This window comes from Rhodnius prolixus, unplaced genomic scaffold, assembly GCF_049639745.1.
Source record: "Rhodnius prolixus isolate KJV_2025 unplaced genomic scaffold, Rpr scaffold_1, whole genome shotgun sequence".
Taxonomy (NCBI): domain Eukaryota; kingdom Metazoa; phylum Arthropoda; class Insecta; order Hemiptera; family Reduviidae; genus Rhodnius; species Rhodnius prolixus.
In genome coordinates this window covers 58883646-58905207 of record NW_027411581.1, presented here as the reverse complement: position 1 = coordinate 58905207, position 21562 = coordinate 58883646, and the positions used below count along the sequence as shown (strand labels likewise).

The 21562-nt window shown below is 33.2% G+C and overlaps 1 protein-coding gene across 1 annotated transcript in view; it reads right to left on the bottom strand.

The window, feature by feature from the left end:
• LOC141449900 (noggin-like) overlaps window positions 1–13461 on the bottom strand; it is an 88740-nt gene extending 75279 nt beyond the window's left edge. The window contains exon 1 of the mRNA XM_074119837.1: window positions 13167–13461. Coding sequence (XP_073975938.1) covers window positions 13167–13169 — 3 coding nt within the window. The 5' untranslated portion in view covers window positions 13170–13461. The remainder of the gene's footprint in view (window positions 1–13166) is intronic.
• Between the last annotated feature and the right edge of the window lie 8101 nt (window positions 13462–21562).

Sequence of the window (21562 nt, the reverse complement as noted above, 5' to 3'; positions counted from 1 at the left end):
TATTAAAAAATTAATATGCATAATTAATATGCAAGGAACATAGAATATGAGAGCAGGTATATTTAGACGTGATTCGCTCCCTAACCTTCTACTTTCAAGTGAGAGTTCTTTTAGTGTTTAAAATGTACCAGATTTTCAGCTAACATTGAATTTTAGTTTTCTTTTTTTTTGTTATACCTAAGTATTTAATTGGTCGCCAGTTTTTTGTGAAGTCCCGGTTAATTAATTGCATTCAGCTGGTTTTACATTGCTACCAAATTTAGCACTCTATTCTTCAAGTGGTTTTACACAGGGGGAACAAGGGACTCTATCTCTGTACAGATTAAATTTACAACGAATATCTAGGATGAATTTAAGGCGAGACGAGAGAATCTATCTCTGTATTGGCTTAGCACACTTTTCCAAGCTATCTGGGTGCTCTACACGGCGCAAATAATACAAAAAAAACGAGACGAAATTAGGCACAAATCATCTTCAATGTGCAATTTCATAGACGCTTAACAACTTAGCCAGGAGTACAACATCTGGAACAAATTTTCCTTTACAAGAAAAAATGAGTACCTGATGCTTTACTTTTCTCCCTTTGGTCTAACTGGCGGGAGCCAGCACCCGCTTCTTCTTCCTTAGCCATTATCTTCTCTATTTCATTGAGGAAAGAAAGAAAGAGAACAAAATCGACTAAAAGAACAATTGTTCCTTGGCCCGTTCGTATGCTGCACTATGGTGACAGTTATGTCTGTGGGTAAGTATGAGTTGCTGGTATTTGATACTTCTCAATATCCAAGTTCTTCTTTAGGGGGGGAGTGGGTCCCTAAAGTATATCCAAAGAGAGTATCAAAAAACTGTGGGGCCAACCTAGTCGCCAGTATGTGCACCTTGGACAAGATGATGATGGTACCGGGTAATTCCCTCATTGTTTGTTTTTGTTTTTTGGCGGCCCCCTAACATACAGCTGCGTGTGCCGTCGTATTTAGAAGAAGGCCGAACAGTTCATGAAGACAGGAGTCGCCTAAGCTGGAAAGATCTCAGTGAATGTTTCTCAGAGAGCAGGCAGTATAATATTACCGAACCGTGTATTGTTAGAAAGGGGACGGGGGCACACCACCACCACAACAACAACTGCACACACATACACCACCTCTACTATGGATCTTCGCTCTGTTCCAGCATTACTCTGGTAAATAGATACGGAGATAGCAGACTAGTACACACTGAAGAGAAGTGAGGTCTCTCTGTGGCGCCAGACATATTCCAACATGGTCCACACGTCTTCTTGATGCCTGGATGCTGTTGCTTGCTACTTACCTTTCTTAATTTTTTTTTTGTCCCTCTCTCTTCTTTAGATCTACCACTTCCTTTTACTAATATGTTAATCCATATCTTTATCTTTCACTTTTTTTGTTTAAGTTTTCACCAAAAATTCTGACTTTGTGAATTCAGAATACCAAATAGTGGACTCCGTTAAGATGGATTACTGCATCCAGATTCGCGAAATGATCCAACTTAAAGGCCTGCCACTTTAAACTGAAATATTTCCCTGAGAAAACACCGCCACCTATATAATTTTAGCACTGCTACAGTTCTAGATTTGCGGAAGGAAAGTTAAATATCAGCCATATCGGTGGTTTAACAGTTCAGTATAGAGTTTATCAAATCCGATTGTTTCTAAAAAGGAAGTAAACAGACTCACGTTTCGTATTAGCTCAATAAAAATTAATATTAAAATATTGTTTTCATTAATTAATATAACTGCCGCCATATACGATATAGATATACATAATATACATATATACCAGATATTAAGTTTAATTAAGTAATTAACAATATAATAATAATTATAGGTAATTATATCTGCTTTTATTTTGACCTTTATATCCTAGCATTTTATTATACTTAGATATCGAATACTTTATAGAATATACACTAAGTTTTGTATTACATAACTGAAGAAAGAATTTTAATGGTACCTAAGCCCTTTGTGCGCGTTTAATGGCTAAATTTTTCAATTTTGTTCACAACATAGATACGAATTTTGGGTGAAATGAGTTACAAAAGGGCTGCATTAACGTTTTGTGCAAGATCCAATCGGTGTTTAGACATAATAACGCAACAAAATTAAGTGGCCCATGTTTACCGGGACCCATAAATAGTTTCAAGATTGCCCATGTACTCGTGGTTAATAGATTTTGAAAGAGACTTCTTCTGCCTTGAACCTCTAAGATTAGAACCTCTAATGATGGAACCTCTAACGATAGAACCTCTAACGATAGAACCTCTAACGATAGAACCCCTAATGATAGAACCTCTTCTACTTTGAACCTCTAACGATAGAACCTCTTCTACTTTGAACCACTAACGATAGAACCTCTTCTACTTTGAACCTCTAACGATAGAACCTCTTCTACTTTGTACCACTAACGATAAAACCTCTGACGATAGAACCTCTTCTACTTTGAACCACTAACTATAGAACCTCTTCTGCCTTGAACCTGTAACGATAAAACCTCTAACGATAAAACCACTTCTACTTTGAACCTCTAACGATAGAACCTCTTCTGCTTTGAACCTCTGATGACCTTAGAATATATAATTAACCATTACAATCCTTTTTTAAAGAATCTGACAAAATTTGCAAATAATAAACTCTATTTTTTTTAATAAATAAAACCTGCACAAAAATCCAAATGCTATCAAAACAATCAAAGAAGAAAATTAAATATTTGCATGTACACTATGACGTAGAGAGTGGTCCCTGAGGCGGCCAAATTACACACGGAGAGACAAACTAGCAGGCAAGACACACTGGACGGGAGGAGGAGGTGGTGGCACGTTGGTTAGGCGCCACCAGCCTATTATTAGAACTGGTAACATATTTAAATTGGGCGATCAAACGTTTGTCCAATTTAAGTTGGATTAAAAAATAAAAATAATAAAACCTCAAATAAGCCGCAAAAATAAACAATACGCATGCGTGGAGGTAAAATTTTCTAGTGAACAGTTTATCAATTATGGAAAAATAAAAAAAATTATAATAAAATTAAAACCAAAAAATTAAGAGCAATTACAACAATTTCTTATTTTTGCGATTCATTTGATTATTTTTTGTTTACTTATAACTTCTTCTAAATATGTATTTAGTTGCATTCAATACTACGCAAGATGAACAGTTCTTAGCCGTCTCAGAGAAGACGTTGTAATCAATAAAATTTAGTTTCCTTTATATTGGCACACTTATCGCCAGATCGCTGATCAATCGTAAACAGAAATGGTTGGAAGCCCTTACAGTAAACTGCTAAAATACTTGACAATGTTAAGGACCTGCACTATCCAACATGCCGCTCCATCATGGAATTTCTAATGCCTAACCAAAATATGCTGGAATTTCCCAAGAATCCTGAATTAATTCTTGAAATTTGTAATTTTGTGATTCCCAAGTTACACAAGTTGCGTGCAAAGTAAAGTAAAGTAATCGGCCTATTTTTTTTTTTCAGGCGAGGCTTAACGTCCAACTAACAAATTAGGTGACGTGCACGGAGGCGACTAGCAAACATACTTTACTGTAAAATTTCTTTTATTAAACGATTAAATAAAATCCAAGGCCTAAGACCAGGGAATCGAACCCAGTACCACAATACAAATTAGCTTTACAGGTCTCGCCTCTAACAGCTCGGCTACCGTGGCGCCATCTTGCGTTGCGTACATCTTGGAGACGGGTCTGCCTTACATTCAGACTCAGAACTGAGCGAAAACCTAATAAAAACACGTTTGAATTGCTATTGTTATAAAATGTATTAGGTTTTTTTAAAATTCTTTTTTCTTTATATTAAAAAATGTTACAATTTAATTCTTGTAAGTAAATGTAACTTATGTTAAGAGATGTACCTCATGTAGAACTCTACCATTTATCTGCATAAATACGTACGAGGGTCGTTTGAAAAGTCCGTGCAAAAATAAAAACTACTTAATTTTTTGGGGTAAACCTTTTTTATTTTTCAACATAGTCTCCTTTTAGGCTTATACACTTCGTCCAACGCTGCTCTAGTTTGTTGATCCCTTCCGAATAATAGGATTTGTCCAAGTCTGAAAAATAGCCATTCGTTTCTGCAATCACCTCCTCGTTTGAATAAAATCTTTTTCCCGCCAGCCATTTCTTCATATTGGGGAACAAATAGTAGTCCGAGGGAGCCAAGTCTGGAGAATAGGGGGGATGTGAAACGAGTTGGAACCCTATTTCCATTAATTTTGCGACCACAACTGCTGAGGTGTGAGCTGGTGCGTTGTCGTGATGGAAAAGGACTTTTTTGTGGGCCAATCGTGGGCGTTTTTCTTGCAGCTCGGTTTTCAAACGGTCCAATAACGATGAATAATATGCACCTGTAATAGTTTTACCCTTTTCCAGATAGTCGATGAGGATTATTCCTTGCGAATCCCAAAAGACAGTCGCCATAATCTTTCCGGCCGAAGGAACGGTCTTCGCCTTTTTTGGCGCAGATTCCCCCTTGGTAACCCATTGTTTAGATTGTTCTTTGGTCTCAGGAGTGTAGTGATGTATCCATGTTTCATCCACAGTGACGAAACGACCCTTAAAGTCCTGCGGATTCTTCTGGAACAGCTGCAAACCGTCCTTGCAACACTTCACACGATTTGGTTTTTGGTCAAGCGTGAGCAATCGCGGCACCCATCTTGCGGATAGCTTTGTCATGTCCAAATGTTGATGCAAAATATTATGTACCCGTTCATTCGAGATGACCACAGCACTAGCAATCTCACGCACCTTCACTCTTCTGTCATCCATCACCATATCATGGATTTTATCAATGATTTCTGGAGTAGTAACCTCAACAGGGCGTCCAGAACGTTCAGCGTCACTTGTGCCCATATGGCCACTCCGAAACTTTTGAAACCACTTATAAACTGTTCTAATCAAAGGTGCAGAGTCACCATAATGTTTATCAAGCTTCTCTTTAGTCTCCTGAGGCGTTTTGCCTTTCATAAAGTAGTGTTTAATCAACACACGAAATTCTTTTTCGTCCATTTTTTGAAAATCACTCGATTTCCTCGATTCAAACGAATGCCAAACACGAAGAAATAGACCGATCTGGCTGAAACTTGGCGTGTGTTCTTCCAAGAGATGCTACTAACTAAACATAACCTCGATACGCGCCAGTGGTGCTATCTCTCTGACTTTGCACGGACTTTTCAAACGACCCTCGTAAATACGTGACAGAACGTAAAATAAACATACACAAGTAAAGGACAATAAATCGTACAAGTTTGGTAGCACCATATAGACCGAATGTAAAAACAAAATTTGGTACCAAACTTTTAACCAGAATCCAACTTTGTGGATTTAGCAGAAGACGAAACAAAGCCAAAAATAATAAAATCAGATCTTTTACTACCACATTTTTCTTTTTTTGTTCTTAAACCGTTTTCGTGAAAAACAGGAACTGTGAAAGAAAATTCTATAAAATAGCGGTTACATTTTTTCTCCCAAATTTTAAATTGTAGCACTATTGGATTCCGCAATGGTTCTGAGGTACTGCTTTAGCTGAACTGCTTCAGTAAAGTCTTACTTCCGGATTGCGACAAAAAAAAAAAAAAAATTATCTGAAGCTACATTAGAAAAGTTAATGCTGAAACCAGTTATAATTTTCTTTTGACTTTTCATTTTAAAAAGATTTTCTGTTAACACACATTCACAGACAGTTTTTCGCTTAAAACATTTTATGGAAATTAAAGCGTAGAAATTATATTCTCAGGAATTTATCGCTTATGTTCAAGCGATAAATTAGTGAACTTGATAAAGTAAAAACATAAATATAGTGCAAGGCTGTAGAGAGAGAATTGCAAGTCTAGAGGGCAACTCTGTACCCAGTATTGATGCGTCTGTATAAAGTTAAATAATAATCAAAAAAAGACGGCGACAAATTGGCCAGTCGGGGCGCCAAGATTAAATGCAAATCTTACAAAAAAAATCCTTCTGTCTAAAAAAAATTATCAAGCAAGCATTTGGATAAAAAAATTTTGTTTGTAAACATAAGTGAATTGCAGCGTTCAGCAATAACGAGCTCTTTTTTTATCATTACCCAACTAGAATGCCTATTTTTAAATCTTATGCCCCACCCGTCGTCCACTAGTACCAGCAACGAGAAACAAACACACATACATGCACGCACATACGCAAATAAAGGCATTTTAAAAAAACAGAATATCGAACTGCATGTTAACGGAAATATTTACGTCAAAGCGTAGTACAGGAAACGTCGCGACTAATGAGTGCATGAGTTACTCTATATCGAGAAGTTCGTTCTATTTTCGCAAGTTTTAAATTTCTTAAAATAAAACTTAAAAAAAAAAAAAAATAGTTCTTGCACAAACGTACAAAAAGCAAAAATTTAAAAATATAATCCTATAAACATTTCGCAGCTGAGTAAATTAACTGCTAAACTATTTATTTACATCAATTAAAACAAGAAAAAAAACTAAATATACTAACTTCGTCTTCTACACCACCTAGTTAAGTTTTGAATTGGCTCCACGAATAGGTCTCTTCCGGCTTTTATCAGGCGCTTGCGCAATGATACGTTTGAGTTCCGTTCAAATTTCAAGATTTTTCAATTATTCGTCCGCTGGTCTATCCAGAACTCCTCCTCCCAAAAAAACTGTTTTATGACCAATCAGAGCAGTCAGCAAACCGCAGCATGTGCCAACAGTTTTGGAGCGTGCGCAGTAGGCCGCTCCAAATTGTCTCTTTAACGTTACAAACTAAACTAAAACACAAATCGAAATCAAAACCAGTAAAGGATCGTACAAGCGCACTCAATAATCCAAAAATCAATTGCAATCAATCTCCATTATTATCCAGCAAAGGTTTGTAATAAAATTATCCGAAATAATACTATAAAACAAAACCTAGCAAGAACTACCATAAAATTAATGCATTTCCAGTCTATAAATAAAGAAACGATTGATACAAATCATAACAATGAAACAAGATTGAAAACAAATGATTGCGTGTCACAAAAAAATTAAAGAAATAAACTTCCTCTAAGGAATTTTTTAATTAAAAGAAAAAAAAATTTGAAGAATCCCATTTCTTGGTGAAGCAAGAAACTTGAAGTAACCATTTCTTTAAATAAAACGCATTTAACTTAAATAAAATAAAAGATAATAATATTAAGAAACCTAAAACAATGGAATCAGCTGTTTTATTAATAGTAATTAACAATCTGTAAATATTATAAAAGGCAAATGGTTACAATTTAAAGATCTTTGAACAGCGTTCAGTTTAATGAAATTAGAACGGAAAACCGAACTAGTTGCTTTTATTGTGTAGTAAATTGTGGCAAAAGGAAGTCGCCAAATGATCCCGAACAATTCTTTGGAACAACGTTAATTATCCATCTAAATTCCCCCTATAAAATTCTCATTCAGGGTGGTTCTACATGAAGGCGACCAAAATAAAGGAATAAAAATAATGAGCGATATATTGTGGAATCAAAACGCTAATAATCCAAGCTATCCTGTTTAAAACCGTTTGATATTATTTACTGTCTTTTAATAGGTCCCCCAATTAATGAGATTGTCGAAGTGATTGATACCGTGTTCTCATCCGAAAGTCCCAATTTTTGAGAGTGAGTATATCTCAAACTGAAAATCAGGGTAAACATTTTTACAACTTCAAATACACCGTTAGAACGGGGTAAATACTCTGACGATATTGTAAGATTTGACCAACTAAATCGTTATTTGTAAAAGGGTGGTTATTTTTTTTTAAAAAATTATTTGTAAAAATAAATAAAATTGATTTAATAAACAATAATTGAAATTTGATTAATACAAAAAGTGGTTTATGTAATAAGAAATTTAATGGCGAATTCGAATGCATGGGTTAAGATAGAAATAGATGCACCAGAATGACAGAAAATGTAATGTTATGGTGTCAGATCGATCTTTTTCTCAAAGAAACTACAGGAAAAAATCGTAACTTCAAAACAAATTGAGATATGATTTTAGGGTTGGTGGCGTTTTAAGGCGCCACGGTAGCCGAGCCGAGAGGTGGGACCTGCGAAGCTAATATGTAACATATTGTGGTACTGGGTTCGATTCCCGATCTTAGGCCTTGGATTTTATTTAATGGTTAATAAAAGAAATTTACAGTAAAGTATGTTTGCTAGTCGCCTCCGACCACGACACCTAATTGGTAGTTGGACGTTAAGTCCGCCTGAAAAAATAGGCGATTACTTTACTTTACTTTTACTTTTGGAGGCGTTTTATTCCATTGCCTGATTATTATTACTATTTTTTCCCGAAGTTTATATAAATGCACTTCTTTTTACGAGTAAGTAAAGTAAGTAATCGCCTATTTTTTCAGGCGGGGCTTAACGTCCAACTACCAATTAGGTGTCGTGGACGGAGGCGACTAGCAAACATACTTTACTGTAAATTTCTTTTATTAACCATCAAATAAAATCCAAGGCCTAAGACCGGGAATCGAACCCAGTACCACAATACATATTAGCGTCGCAGGTCTCGCCTCTAACCCGCTCGGCTACCGTGGCGCCTCTTTTTACGAGTATATTACATATAAATTTATTTTTCGCACAATTTTAGATTAGTTTAATTAGTTTAAAAATTATTGTAGTAAAAAAACAAAAAATCTCAAAGTAACTACCAACTTATTTAACATGAAAAACCTCTATAAAATAGTGAAAACAGAGAGAAAAAAAAATATATATATATAAAAGAACGACACTTTTTAACTGAGACGAAAAAAAGAAATAGAAGAAGACGAAGAGGAAGAAGACACAATTTGATAAATGATCCGCGAAGAATTTCTCCTGTCACATGTTAGAGGAGAAAAGCAGGAAATAGCAGTGCGTCCAACATCACCGGAACATCTAGCGCCGTTGCTAACATAGATGTTGGGACATTTTGTTTGGCATGATTCCCGCTAACTTGTTCTTATTTATTTATTGGTCCATTTAATTTGACCATTATATAAATATATTAAACGTTTTATAGTTATTTTATTGCTCTGTTTACCGACCTTTTTGCAGTTTCTGTCACTATAGTGGACTATAGTTTTGCAGTTTCTGTCACTATGATGATATGGACACTTGGGAATGTAAAATCTGATTTGCAAAAAAAAGACTATATCTTAACGCAGTTTGCCTAATTAAACTGTCTTTAAAGTTCTTTACTTGCGCGGAGAAGATTGTGCGCGTCTATTTTTTGGCGTCAATGTAGAGAAGGAAGCGACTAAAGTATGAAAACTACATTTGCCGACAAAAAGTTTCTTTTAATTTCCGTTGTAAAAAATATTCTGAACTCAAACAGGCAAATAAACATCCGCCATGTGCCGAAATATTTTTTTTGGCTACACAAATTACCTAAAAACATGATTTTAGGTAAAAAAAAACTCAAGTGCGAAAATGTGTCTAGAATCTAGACTCTAGATCGTAACATTTTTTACCAATGGTAAGAAAAAAGGGTCCCTTTGAAGAAGTTTCGTCTCTTTAAAGAATGGATCAAGGGGATGAGCAGTTTCGTGACAATTAGCAGAATGAGCTTTTGCATGAATCGGAAACTTTAGTTCGTCATCAAGTTGCAAATGGACCGAAATTCCGTTTTCCTCTTTTTATCTCTTTACGTAGGATGAACGCTGAAACAATGACTTTAATGAAGTTATTCATCTTTGGCCAATAAAAACCCTTTCAGTACTTCAGTAGAAAACTTAAGACAACTAAACTATCAACACTCTATCTGGTCCGATCCAGTTTCATCATAGAAAAACATTGCTTCGCTTCCTTGTAAAACCTCTTTAAAACGTGTATTGAAATCCCCCCACGGGCCGCAAAGGATTCAAAAAATTAAAATTTCAATTATTTTCCAGCTTTCATTGCGGTCATATTTCCAAAACCTGTTGTGTTGAAAGTTGTAAAGTTGAAGATCGATTAACAAAATTCGAAAAAAAAAAAATCAATAAAACGACTACTTCTACTTAATCGATTTTCTTCAGATTTTGAATTTTTCTCGCACGTACTACTCTCCCATAGTTTGAAAAAACGTTTGAGTAAGAATCGCGGGTTATTTTGTAGGAGCAAGTCGTCTTAGTAAATGTCAAACACTGAATAACCGATTTAGACTGCTCAAATACTTTGGTCAACAGAACAAAACTGATGGCACTAAATAAACGAGCAGTTTTTTTACCTGAGCCTACGAAAAAGAATTTATGGATTCAGTTAAACGTTCTAACCAGAAATGAGTTCAATCCCTTCAGCCCAAAATCCTTGGTACCATTATTGTTTCCATCCTCACCATCAAAAGCGACCTTAATATCATTTTTTTTTTTTTTTTACCTCATTTTATACTCTTCATGCAAGAAACTCCGCAAAACCGCTCTTTTGCTTCCCATAACCAGAGAACATTTACTAAATATTTTTTAGTTTAAATAGTTCGTTCAAACTTCATCAGTTAGCCAGAAGAAACTCTCTAATATTATCTTAATTACTATTATTTTAGTTTCAGATATACTCGTACTTGAAAGTTTTCTTTAGAACTCCATTTTCAACACCAAATCTTTTGTAGTTAATTGCTGCATACATCAAGCACTTCCGAACCAATGTATGTCAAGATCGGATGCTCTATTAATTGATTTATGTTTTGTATAAATTAGAAAGAAAAATAATGCAGACGTCAATGTGGTATCGTTAACGTTAGAGTCAATCCTTACAGCTTGCGTCATTCAAATAAATATTAAAAAACAGTAATTTCAAAAAATGTAAAATTTTAATATTCAGTTAAATCAAATAGAAATTTCCCGAAGTATCAGTCTTTATTCCTTCTCATATCTAAATTAGAAAGGAATAGATTTCAAAATAGATTTAAAATTAGCAAAAGATTGTAAGATGTTACTTTTTAAGAAGATAAGTTCTTAAAATCATCGTTTAAAGTTTCAAGGTATTTGAAAACCTCTAAAATTTAACCTCCCATATCTCAATTACTATTGTCACTAAAACATTGCAGTTTATATCAATTATACAGCTAACTTTTCTCTATAATTTGGTAAAAAATTCATTAAATTATGATAAATAGAAGAAGAGATATAATAGTTTAAAGTTTGAAGGTATTTGAAAACCACTAAAGTTTAACCTTTTATTTTTTATCAAATTTGTTTCATTTACCTTTTTTTTTTCCAAATTTTATCGGAAAATCGGAGCAAAAAGTAAATATTCTATTTTTAGCGCAAATCTCGCCTGAGTTTTCTTTGTATGAATTGATATATAATGGAATAAAATGTTATTATTTATTGTATTTTGATATTTAAATTATGACACTAGGAATGTACAGTTTATTCCTTATGTTTTTTATATAAATTTGAAAATTTTTATATTTCGAGAAAAAGGATGGAAAATAAGGGAAATGGATTTTCATAATGCGTAGCGGATGGCTCACATAGGATCTTGAGCTTTCGCTAAAGAAAATGGGAATTCAAATTGATGAAAACAAACCTCTTAAAAAGCATTCTTCAATCCCCACGGATTATATAAGGTACCTAGAACTATTCATGGACAAACGTTTAACCCTCGAATACCGGATTATGGTACTTAAATTGGTAAGAACTGGAACACAAACGTTTTTCTTTAGAGTTCACGAAACGACTACACAAACCCGTTTGGACATTCAAAATGGAACTTTAAAGCACCAGCGAAAGTTTCCAAATCTCTACAGTATCCAATCTTTTCAATATTCAAAAACACTCGACCGTCGAGAATCGTTTTTTTGGGGGGGGGGGAATACAATGCATCAAACTGTGCAACTATGCAAAATAGCTGAATATGTTTTTTTTTTAAACAAGTGAAATTGCGAGAATTTACAGTTTGACAAAAACCCGGATATGCGTCTTGTAATACTCTGCGTTTTCCTCCTAAAAAACGGCTCTATTGATCTTTTCTTGTTTTTAAATTGCAGCCACTAACTTAATGATACAATTTAATGTTTAAAAATCAAATGATTATTAATTTTTTTAATAAATTTTATTTTTTAATTACACTCTCTTTCTGAACTCTCCTCTCGAACACCGGCTTTAAATTTCTACTCATACTAATGGAATTTCAAATCAAGGCCGCTAAAATAGAATCTGTAATAATTTTAATAACACGTTCGAGGAAGTTGATTGATTTGTCTTTTAATATATTTAATATTATAAAACATCATAAATCTTTTTTCCCTACAAAAAATTTTTTGATTTTTTTCTTTTTTTTGATTTCAGCATTTTAATTTTCACGTAGAGATTTCTGTTTTTTTAAAATATGACACTCAAACACGTGTATAAAATGAGAGAGAGACAAAGATATAAGGAAGAAAAGGAAAAATATATGGAGCAAACTTGTATATATACATTAATATTAATTATCGCTGTACTTCGATAATTTTATGTCATCGATATATAATTTATTATCAGTTTAAATTTTTCAATAGTTTATTACCATCAATTTAATGTTTTTTAAATATTTTATTTGAATCTATTTATAATTTAAAATTTAATTAATGCTTTATTTTTGTAAAATCTTATTTCCTCTTTTGGTATGGGAGCATTTAAATTTTTTGTCTTTGAATTTATCCGTCACAGCTTCGCTAGTTTTCTTTAATTTTGATCAATTTATTGAGTGAATATTATTCATTCATCAACAGAGGATTTGCTCATTACGACAAAAGTACAAGAACTTGTATTCCACCTAAAGAATCTGCTCATCTGAGTCTAGTTTCATTCTGATAAAGTAATCGCTCATAATTAATGAAAATCAGCAAACAGATTTGAATAAAAGAAAACTACCCAGGCCGTAGCAGGTAAAATTAAAAATTATTAATCACCTCTTGAATTTAATAAATTTTCAATAAACAGCTTTTTTTTTCAATAAATCTTAAACAGTTAATACTTAAAAATGAAAACGTTTTATGAAATAACGTTTATAAAAAAAAATGACGCTATAAAAACATGAATTAATTTTATAAAAAGACATTAATATAAGTTTAAAAAAGTCCCAAAGCACATGCACAAAACCAGCATCTAATTAATAAATAAGTTGATAAAAAAATAAAGCGAAAAATTATAAATGATATAAAATTAGATGAAGATGTATTTAAAAATCCAAACTCACCATTTCACTGAAGTACCACAGTGCCTTGTCATACCACAATTTAAAGATACCATAATTACCAAAAAATAAAAATTATTTTTTCAAAATAAAATATTTTTTCAACTATCAATATATTTTTTCTCCAAAATTACAGCATCAAATAAAATTTAAAAAAATTAAATCAATAAATAATAAAGAAAAAGAAGTCACAATTTAAAAAATAAAAATAAAAAATATATATATATGTAAGAAACGGGTTAGAAATTAAACTGAAAACTTCACACCTACAATACGGTATCACGAACACGACTGGAGGCTGTACTGGACCGCTCCTCCTTAGGTAAGGGACAAGTAGAAATTATCGTACATTTAGGGGGAAATTATCGTATGAGTGTGTGTGGTGGATAAGGTCATACTGTTTCTTTCTCTTTTTTTGTTATTTTTTTGTTCTTTTTTCTAAAAAAAAAAAAAAAAAAGAACAAAAAATCCATTTCGCTCCTTTTTTCTCTGTCTATCATTTTTTCCCTCCAAATTCTAGTCCCCACCATTTTCTCATTCTCTCTCACTCTTCCTCTATTTTAAAAATACTATTTACCTACTTATTATTCTAGTTATATTTATTTTGCGGCTTATCACGTAATCTTTTTATCACGAATAAAAGTAAATTTTAATTACTTCGTAATAATATTATTACGGGGAATGGATTAGCTATACGATTACACTGTAATCATTACAGTATTGAATTCCCACGCGGAGGTCCCGAGTTCGAATCCAGCTGCTGACCCTTAGACTTTCTCTTTCTAGGTGCTTCTTACAAGCTCACTTCCTGTGATAAACAGTGTTGCCTTTAACGAGAGAACACTGTCCAGGGGCCGTCAGTGCACCTGAAAAAAAGCTCCGGGCGCCAATAACCTCTGATGCCTTAAATCATAAATAATAATATTATTATTAATTCAAAATTATATTCAAATTTTTAAAGGGGGGAAAATTTTATTTAATATATCGTGAAATTTTGACACCTTTATTTTTGGAAGCGTACCAACATGAAATATTCTCGCTAACGATCTCTCAGTAATTAATTCACATTAATTGAATTAAGAATGATGAGGATTTAACGATGCAGTCCAGGATTGCAAAGTTTTATCTTTTTGTTGACCATTATACGAGTATGATGCTGGTCCAAAGAGATAGGAGATCAATCGTTAATTTATGCCTGTAAAAATTGGGCCTTAAAAGTTGAAAACAGAAGGAGCCTAAATACTCAAAATTTATTTTAATATGAAAATAATTATTATGCATAAAATGCAAAAGTTGTATATATATTTCTTATAGTTTAGATTGATATATAAGCCGTTTACTGCACTAATCGATTTACTCCCAATTTTTGAAAAATTTTAAATTTAAGTGTTGAAGCATTAAGTGTCATAGCTTTTTATATGTACAAGAAATTTCCCAAATAATAAAGATTAACACCATTAAACGGGAAAGAACATTTTTGGCTATTAAGTAATAAATAATTTATTTCAGAAGCTATTTTGATTAACTCCATGCTTTAATGTGAATCTTTGCAATAATTCAACTCAAATTCAGTAGCAGGGGCTGAATCATAACGATTTATATTATTATCAGGAATTTTAAATAAACTATGTCCATTATTTCATTGCATTTCTCCACATTTTTGTTTTAATGGAGTTAATCGAGTTGTGCAGTGAAACGGCTCATATTTTGCTCCTGCCGTTTAATCAGAGTATGTACGACACGCATTGTATTGGTGTATTCCATGTTCCGCATACCCTATCTCAAACGCCGTTCTCATTTTTTCCGAAATACATTGGCAGGAAGTGAATCTACTTCTACGGAAACTGAGTATCGATTATTTTTATTTAGATACTTCCCCTTTCCTAGTGAGAGAAATTAATAAATGCATTTTTTTTTTTTTTTTTGCAGCAAGGAAAAAGGTGAAGAGCATTAATTTTTATTACTGCCATGAAATATACAGTCCAAACAGTGTGGTCACGTTTCTGCAGCTAAATGCACACTGTGCCCCTCGGCGTTGTCTCTATTGAAGGCGACAACATCAATGGCGCAACTATCATTCGCTTAATTATTCAACATCATCATGCATTCATGCATACATGATAAATTTATTATTATGATTATTTATAGTCGAATTAGCATACATTATTACTTCTAAAATACACAATAAATAAAAGAATAGAAAAAAAAGAACAACGAAAAACAATAAATTCTTTGTATATGTCACAAATTATTAAAAATATATGAATAAATAAATACAATTTGAATAGAAATTGAAATAAAAAAAAATTCACATTAAATCAAGATTATTTTATCATTTTTCTTCAGTTTTATTTGTATCTATTCTCTTTTTTTTGTATTCTATCGTAATAAAAATTAGCATATGAATTTAAAAATAACATGGCGCCACTGGTGACATAAACACACTTTAACCTGTATTGTATTTTCTATTTGAATGCAAAAAAAAAGATATGTAAAATATTCATTGTAAATAGATAGCCAATGCTACCTATATTTAGTCAGTGGCATTAAGTAGTAACTACAAACTATAATTTTTTGCTATTTCATTTGTCTATATCAAATAGAACACAATCTCTGAACATTATTGTTCCCAACTATTTGCAAGTCGAGTCTGTCTTTAGACGTAACTTGAGATTGTACGCTGATGGTTAAGCCCATAAGACGACCTAGGTACATTTGGACATATCGGACCCCTTAACTTCTTACAAGTTCTTAAAAACGTAAGACTGCCGGGCGAGTTTTAAGTGCTCATGTTACAAGTTCTTATGATAGTAAGCTCGTCACCAATTTCGTATGTTTCAAGTACATCGTGGATAAATGAGCATGCCATTACCAAGGGTCCATACTCCTTACTGCCGAAGGGCCTACGGGAGGAAGCATGGAACACATTCAGTTTCCTCTGTCATATCATCTGTCAGGTGCCAAACTGGTGGAAAAACTTAGAGGCAGCTAGTGAGGATCCTGTTCATAGAGTAGAGAAGCTGAGGGGCGCTAATGATCCTGGTTGTCGATGAGCTAAAAGAGAGTACAAAAAAAAAATTTTCTGGTTGTAACTCTGCTACGCAAGATGCACCAATAAAAAATAAAAGAAGTAAAGTAACCGCCTATTTTTTTCAGGCGAGGCTTAACGTCCAACTACCATTTACTAGGTGTCGTGGACGGAGGCGACTAGCAAACATACTTTACTATTTCTCATTTAACCATTTAATAAAATCCAAGGCCTAAATACCGGGAATCGAACCCAGTACCACAATGCAATATTAGCTTTGCGGGTCTCGCTTACCTTATAATTCCGGTAATTTTTTCGTTTTCTAATAATAACTCATTTGTTTTGACTTTTTATTTTTATTTTATTCAAAATCAAAATCCGATTCAGGCATCAGTTTGAAGTCTTGAAGCGCGCTCACCTCACGAATCGCTTTTTTTTTTAAAAAAAAATAACTGTTCAGTACGGAGCTGAAATTATTCAGCTTAATCTCTCAGAGAGCCAGTATGAGTTCACCTTGAGAGAGTTACGATGGTTGTTTAAAGTCAGAGGAGAGTTGTTGTTGTTGTTCCTCAATTTCTCCCCATTTTTAGAAAAAGAGAATTCGTATGTAACCAATGTGTAGTTTTCATATGCCAGCGAAGTTGTTGTTCATTTTATGGCCAATCTTGTGTCACAGATTCGTAGTTTTTATCTTAGTCATTCTTTCTTTACAAAAGCTCATCTCATAAATGCGCAGAATTCAACCAATAAGCAAATCTATTAAATTTGCTCTTAATATATATGATAACGCATATAATATCACCTCTGGCTTACTCAAGAATTTAATCCGATGTTCTATTTCTATTTATCAACTTATGCAAATGTTACCAGCCGATTGTTCTTTGCCAAATTCGATTTCTAAATATCGTAACTACTACAGTTTTATTTCTTCAAACATAAACCTCCAGGCCGACGGATATCCATGCAGTGATGTCTTTGGAAATTCTTCTTTAACTTGAAACTAGGCGAGTTGGTAGTCTTGGACTTTGACGTGAACTACTAGTACATTGCTATCGACCTTCATGTACTCAATTAGAAAGTGAGCACCAATAATAAATAGGAAATATTGGTAATCAATGTTGGAGCACGCTCTAAACTAAGATTTTGAATTGTAGCACCACTTTAAGAAAACAATTATTTTCAAAAAAATCGCATCAGCAGAACTAAGAACGTGAATTCCTGAGTTCCGGTGACACTGTCCGTCTTAGCTTTGCTCTTCCTAAAGCGGAAACCCTTTCACCATAAAATTTAATTTTTCTGAATTAGAAGTTGGAAAAATCCACCAATCAATATAGAAATTGGCCGGAAAGAAGATCGGAAAAGTATTGCAATTTTGGAGATAAGATTTTTTTAAAAAAATTTGATGATGATGATGAAGTGGGCGTTCGATAATCTTCGGATAATTTCGGCATAGGTTCGTTACTTCCATTCATAATAAGTATAGAGAAGAAATGATCTCATACTTGTTTCCTGTTTTGTTTCTTTTCTTTTATTTTTCTTTAAATTTGTTTTCGACAACTTTTACTTATTTTACGTTCACAATTATTATCAGAACTAATAATGCTGGAGGCACCTGTGATTTTATTTTTTTGTCCCCTTTGAAAGATTTATGTATTTATTTTTGGTTTATATAAACAAAAATTTAAATATACGAAATTAGTTCAGATTTGTACGTTAACACAACACCGATTAGTGCTATTACATAAATTTACATCATCAATTTTCAATTTTCAAGTTCATTTTGTTTTGTTTTGTTTCGAATATTGTCAAATTGATATTTTTGTGCCCTTGATCAATTAAAGTGTTTTTCAGAGGAGTGTTTTAATTATTTTTAATTTTTGTTTTTTAAATTTAAATCTTGAGGAATCAAAAAAAAATATATATAGATTTATTAATTTGATTTCCATGTATTTATTTATATAGATTATTTAGTTAATATTGATTTTTGTTTGCCTTATAATTTAATTAAACTTCTTTCAACATCTGTTCCAAAAATTCATTTGACCATTTTTTAACAAATTAATTTCCATTGACAAATATATGTAGGGTGAAGGGACCAGTAATTGACTGGGCACCAGTAATTGACATACCAGAAATAAACTGGTATTATAAGGGATATGAGCCGTTTTTAGTGGTGATTCTTTCAATTTCGTTATTGAGAAGCCTTTGGGCAGCAGTTCCAGAAAAATATTAATTATTGGAAGGTTCCTTGGTATCAGTGGAAGGTTATTTGTGTTAAAAGTTCAAAATCAAGGAAAAAACAAGCCGTTGCTATAGAGGATTGATAAGAAAATAATTTTTCTTTTTTCTTATTTTTCGTTTATTTGTTCATATATTCGTGTGGTTATCAATGTTCTGTTATAATTAGTATTACTTGTAGATTTCATTTATGTAGTTTTTTTTTTAATTATAAGAAGCATTGAGGATTTAAATGGGGCTGTCAATCACTGGTCCTTGAAACGGCAATCTGCCCAGTAATTGACATGTATGTCAATTACTAGTCCTACAGCTTTTTTGTTTGAGACCAGTGATTGACTTCCTGGGAAAATGGTAAGATAGGTTGATAAATTTTATTATAATTAAAAATTCAATCATTGTAAAATAAAATCATTGATAAAAATCGGCAAAATAAATAGTAAAACTTCCAACAAAATATGTTTAAATTAATGAATTAGCAAATGTACGCCTTATTTCAAGAGGGCATGCAAAATGATTATTCTGTACAGAACAACAATGTATGAACAACAAACTGGAATAATCGTGATCGCCGAACAGCTTTATTTATTTATTACTGTTATAAGTGCGAATGCTTACAACCTGTGGCGGGACGCGATGAACGTGCACACAATGTATAATATACATAGAGGTAACTCAGTAATAATAAACAATAAAATACTGAATAGATGCAGAAAGTAAGAATGAATTACATTCAGATAGTTTGGTTTCGAAGCAAATGACACTGGCAGCACAGATTGTGGAAAATATTAGCGAAGCGCTCCAAAAGAAGGGAAGCGTAGGAGAAATTTGGTTCACTAGAAAGCACCAACAACTCGAACACAAAGTCGCGTAGTTGCGATCGGTAGCAGCGTTATAGGCTGAATGAATAAAACAAGGATGTGACCACATAGTCTAATCGGAAGTAGAGTTTGGTAAAGTGAGAACCAAAAAAGTTCCCAAAAAAAAAGGTTTAAGTAACAAAATATTTAGCGGAAACTTGAAAGGATAAGAGAGCGGAAGGGTTGAGAGAAAGAGATAAAAGCGAGCCGACAGACATTGTGTACGATCTAACAAGCATGTTAGCTAATATCTCCTTGGTACTATTGAAAGAAAGGGCTGTTCTTCAAATTACCTGTCTTGGTTTAGATTTAATTAAAACTGTCCGGTAGGACAGTTGTGTAAGGGTTGATCGTCAAAAACTGCATAAAAAAGAGTAACGATGAAAAAATATTAGATTATTTAGGTTTGCCTATTTAAGAACTGATTGTAATTATTTATGAATAAGACTGATTTTTGCTATAAATCCAATTGAAAAAGTGATTTAGGTGATTTAAGAGATTTATTTAGATTTAAAAGTGATTTTGAATGCATACCTTATGTCGTTTCATGAATATATTTGTATGTCAATTACTGGTCCCACTCCATGTCAAACACTGGTTCCACCGAAAATTCGGTATGTCAATTATTGGGTCATTGACATACTTACAAATAAAGTCATTTTTGGTAGACATAAAGATCGAATTTACTGCTTTTAAAATATTAATAAAATAAAATACATCCTACTGGAGCGGTACAATTTTACAACCTACACCTGGAGCCAAAATAACGGAAGTTATTCTATCTTAAACTCGATTTTTTTCTTAAGCAGTCAATTACTGGTCCCTTCACCCTATATCGTATTTTAAATTTATTAAATCTTTCATCTTTCATTTACGCATCAATGAACTTAAAAATGATGGAAATGTTTTCATTTAACTATTAAGATTGTTTACTGTTTATTGCTGAATATTAAGAAGAAAAATAAAATAAATAACAACTCGAATTCAGGCTATAATTAAACAAACAGAAATTGAAAATGAAGATAGAATATGAAATAAGTAACGCTATCTAGTGGTGAACATTAGAAATTATCCATTTCATCATCAGTACCCAAATTAAAGAAATATTGATCAGAAGATATTTTTGCATAAAATTATTCTAGTGAATCTTCTTCTTCTTTTTTTCAATAACTTTAACATATACAAATTAAACTTCTGCCAAGAAAAGGGTGTTCCTTTAATTTTTTGAAACAAATTCTCTTTATTCAAAAAAAACGACAATATTTTTAAATTGTCGGTAACATTATTCTAAGTGATGGGGATGTTAACTGTATGCAGGGTAGCTGTTCTATCACCTGTAAAATTTCTATATTTATCTTCTCCTCTAAATCCCAGATTTACTGATTTTGGTAAAATCCAAAAAAAAAATCTGGTTGTAGTAAACACAATATGTAAGTTGTGGGCGCTTTTTGGTCGCAATAAAAGATACCCTTTAATTTTATAAAAAGAATGGGGCATTAACATCATAGGTATGGCCATTAAATAACGAGGCTGATGCTGCTACAGAAGAACTATGCATGCGCGCCTAATCCTAACGACCGACAGTTCTGCCGTGTAAAGCCTTCTCTTTCGATTGCAGCGTCTCACGTGCTTGTAGAGAAATCTGTCTGACCCCGGAACCGTCGTTTGTGTAAGTTTGTGTTAGTTTCGTTTTGCCGAAAACATGATAGTAGTAGAGCAACGGAATTGTCGTGAAATTTCACATGATACTTGGTAAAATCGCTACTGAAACCTATCTTTTTTTAAAAGAAGTTTATGGCGATGAATGTTAATCACGTTATCGCGAGTTTTTGAGTGGTTCAAGCGTTTCCAAGATGGCCGGAGAAGACGTCGGAGATGATGACCGCCCGGGTCGCCCTTCCACGTCCAGAACGGATGGAAATATCGATTATAATTAATCAACAATACTACCGAGAGGTACTTGCTTAACTCCGTGAAAGAGTAAGGAAAAAACGACCCGATTTGTGGAAGAACAAGTCATGGGTTCCCCATCAAGACAACCGGCGCCGGCTCACACTGCATTGTCTGTCAAGACGTTTCTAGCCAAGTACAACATCCCAGTTTTAGGCCAACTGCCTTATTCGCCTGACCCGGCGGCCAAATGTGACTTTTATCTGTTCCCTAAAGTCAAATCTGCATTAAAAAGGAATACGATTACAGTCCGTTGAAGGTGTGAAATAAAAAGCGGCACGCGTCATGCAGGAGTTCACAGAAAAAGACTTCCAGTACTGTTTCGA